The sequence below is a fragment of the Scylla paramamosain genome, unplaced genomic scaffold, assembly GCF_035594125.1.
Source record: "Scylla paramamosain isolate STU-SP2022 unplaced genomic scaffold, ASM3559412v1 Contig2, whole genome shotgun sequence".
Classification (NCBI taxonomy): domain Eukaryota; kingdom Metazoa; phylum Arthropoda; class Malacostraca; order Decapoda; family Portunidae; genus Scylla; species Scylla paramamosain.
In genome coordinates this window covers 2,362,501-2,365,000 of record NW_026973667.1, presented here as the reverse complement: position 1 = coordinate 2,365,000, position 2,500 = coordinate 2,362,501, and the positions used below count along the sequence as shown (strand labels likewise).

Here is a 2,500-nt window from a genome sequence, read left to right as displayed (position 1 = left end):
TAGGAAAAATTAATAAAAAATGAAGATAACAAGAGAGAGAGAGAGAGAGAGAGAGAGAGAGAGAGAGAGAGAGAGAGAGAGAGAGAGTAACACCTTCTTCCTTTTCTCCACAGCTCTTGAGAAACACAGGAAAGAGTTATCTAAATTTGCAGAAGATCAACAGACTCAGGTAAGCAATAGTAGCAGCAGCAGCAGCAATAGTAGTAGTAGTAGTAGTAGTTCCTTAAGTAAAACACACAAACACACACACACACACACAAGCTTACCTCAATCCTATAAAGACAAAACACAGTCTCATCCCCACAACACACCCTCGTCCCCGCAACACAGCCACGTCCTCCAACAGCCTCTCTAACACCCACACCTGTCCCCCACAGCGCGAAGAGGTGAGTCGCGCCCACACAGCAGAGGTGGAGCAGCTGGATGGGGAATGGAGGGCTAAGCTAGATATACAGCATGAGAAGCATCTGTGTGCCCTGCAGGAGCTGAACACCAAGCACATGCACCAGGTGAGAGAGAGAGACAGAGAGAGAGAGAAAGAGAGAATTTGGGGTGAGTTGAGAGGTCCTAGGTCTTGTGGGGTGACTGTGGGGTGTAGGAAAGGTGGTACTTGAATTTGGGGTGAGTTGAGAGGTCCTAGGTCTTGTGGGGTGACTGTGGGGTGTAGGAAAGGTGGTACTTGAATTTGGGGTGAGTTGAGAGGTCCTAGGTCTTGTGGGGTGACTGTGTGGTGTAGGAAAGGTGGTACTTGAATTTGGGGTGAGTTGAGAGGTCCTAGGTCTTGTGGGGTGACTGTGGGGTGTAGGAAAGGTGGTACTTGAATTTGGGGTGAGTTGAGAGGTCCTAGGTCTTGTGGGGTGACTGTGGGGTGTAGGAAAGATGGTACTTGAATTTGGGGTGAGTTGAGAGGTCCTAGGTCTTGTGGGGTGACTGTGTGGTGTAGGAAAGGTGGTACTTGAATTTGGGGTGAGTTGAGAGGTCCTAGGTCTTGTGGGGTGACTGTGGGGTGTAGGAAAGGTGGTACTTGAATTTGGGGTGAGTTGAGAGGTCCTAGGTCTTGTGGGGTGACTGTGGGGTGTAGGAAAGGTCGTACTTGAATTTGGGGTGAGTTGAGAGGTCCTAGGTCTTGTGGGGTGACTGTGGGGTGTAGGAAAGGTGGTACTTGAATTTGGGGTGAGTTGAGAGGTCCTAGGGGCCTTGTGGGGTGACTGTGGGGGGTAGGGAGGATGGTAGATGTGTTTGGGGTGAGAGGAGAGCAGATGTGGGTACAGGTGTGTTGTGTGACAAAAAAAAAAAAGAAAGAGAGAGACCCAAAACACACTCACACACACACTCACTCCCCCAAACAGGTGCGTGAACTTGAATCATCTCGACGAGCAAGAGAGAGGGAGCTGGAGGAGGCCAATTATCGTCTACAAGAGGAGCAAGAGACCCTGAAGATCCAAAGCAAGAAATTAGAAGAAACTTTGTTAAACGACACTGATCACCGCCTTGCTGCTGTCAGGAGGATGCATGACTCGTTGGAGAGTGAGGTGAGGCTGTGGAGGGGGCTTGGGGCTGTGGGGAGGGAAAGAGGGTCTTGTGGGGGCTGTGAGAGGGAGTGTTAGAGTGTACAGGAGGTAGGGAATGAAAGATTTGGGTGGGAAATGAGGTTTGTGTGTGTGTTTGTGTGTGTATGTGTATGTGTGTGTGAGAGAGATTAGCTTTTTTAGGTGTGAAAGAGCATGTATGTGTGTGTTTGTGTGTTTGTTTGTGTGGCTATGACAAAGGGAGAAAGAGAGTTTTGGTGGGGATATTGATGTGCGTGTGTTTGTGTGTATGTGTTTGTATGTATGTACGTTCATTTCACTTCCTCCCATTTGTATTCCACCCACCCATCTTATCCCCTCCCGTCCCCACTGCACACACACCCTGACACTCCACTCATCCCAACAGGTGGAGTCGCTGAAATCCGTAGTGGAGATGAAAAACGCTGAAATCCACAGGCTTCGTTCACAGGTGGTGGAGGTGGACAGACTGACAAGTGACCTGGAGTTAGCAAGAGAGAGAGCTAGGTCACTGCAGGCCAAAACTGAAGATCTTCAAGCACAAATGGAAAAGAAATCGCAGCAAGAGAGGTAAAGAGGTGTGCTGTGGGGTGTCTGTGGGGTGTAAGAAAGGTTGTACTTGAATTTGGGGTGAATTGAGAGGTTCTAGGTCTTGTGGGGTGACTGTGGGGTGTAGGAAAGGTGGTACATGAACTTAGGGTGAGTTGAGAGGTTCTAGGGGTCTTGTGGGGTGACTGTGGGGTGTAGGAAAGGTGGTACATGAACTTAGGGTGAGTTGAGAGGTTCTAGGGGTCTTGTGGGGTGACTGTGGAGTGTAGGAAAGGTTGTACTTGAATTTGGGGTGAGTTGAGAGGTTCTAGGGGTCTTGTGGGGTGACTGTGGGGTGTAGGAAAGGTGGTACATGAATTTGCGGTGAATTGAGAGGTCCTAGGGGTCTTGTGGGGTGACTATGG

At 49.5% G+C, this 2,500-nt stretch overlaps 2 protein-coding genes across 4 annotated transcripts in view; one reads left to right on the top strand and one right to left on the bottom strand.

Moving 5' to 3' along the window:
- Positions 1-509, top strand: part of LOC135096142 (nascent polypeptide-associated complex subunit alpha, muscle-specific form-like) — an 81,680-nt gene extending 81,171 nt beyond the window's left edge. For all 3 annotated transcript variants that reach the window (XM_063997424.1, XM_063997421.1, XM_063997422.1), the window contains 2 exons: positions 114-169; positions 378-509. The gene's annotated coding sequence lies outside the window, so the exon portion shown is untranslated. The remainder of the gene's footprint in view (positions 1-113; positions 170-377) is intronic.
- On the bottom strand, positions 444-2,308 carry LOC135095927 (uncharacterized). The gene is made up of 4 exons (XM_063997075.1): positions 2,167-2,308; positions 1,488-1,557; positions 611-1,208; positions 444-485 (listed from the first exon to the last, which is right to left on the bottom strand). Exons 1-4 carry the CDS (start codon positions 2,306-2,308, stop codon positions 444-446), a joined length of 852 nt encoding a protein of 283 aa, XP_063853145.1.
- Positions 2,309-2,500: the final 192 nt, after the last annotated feature.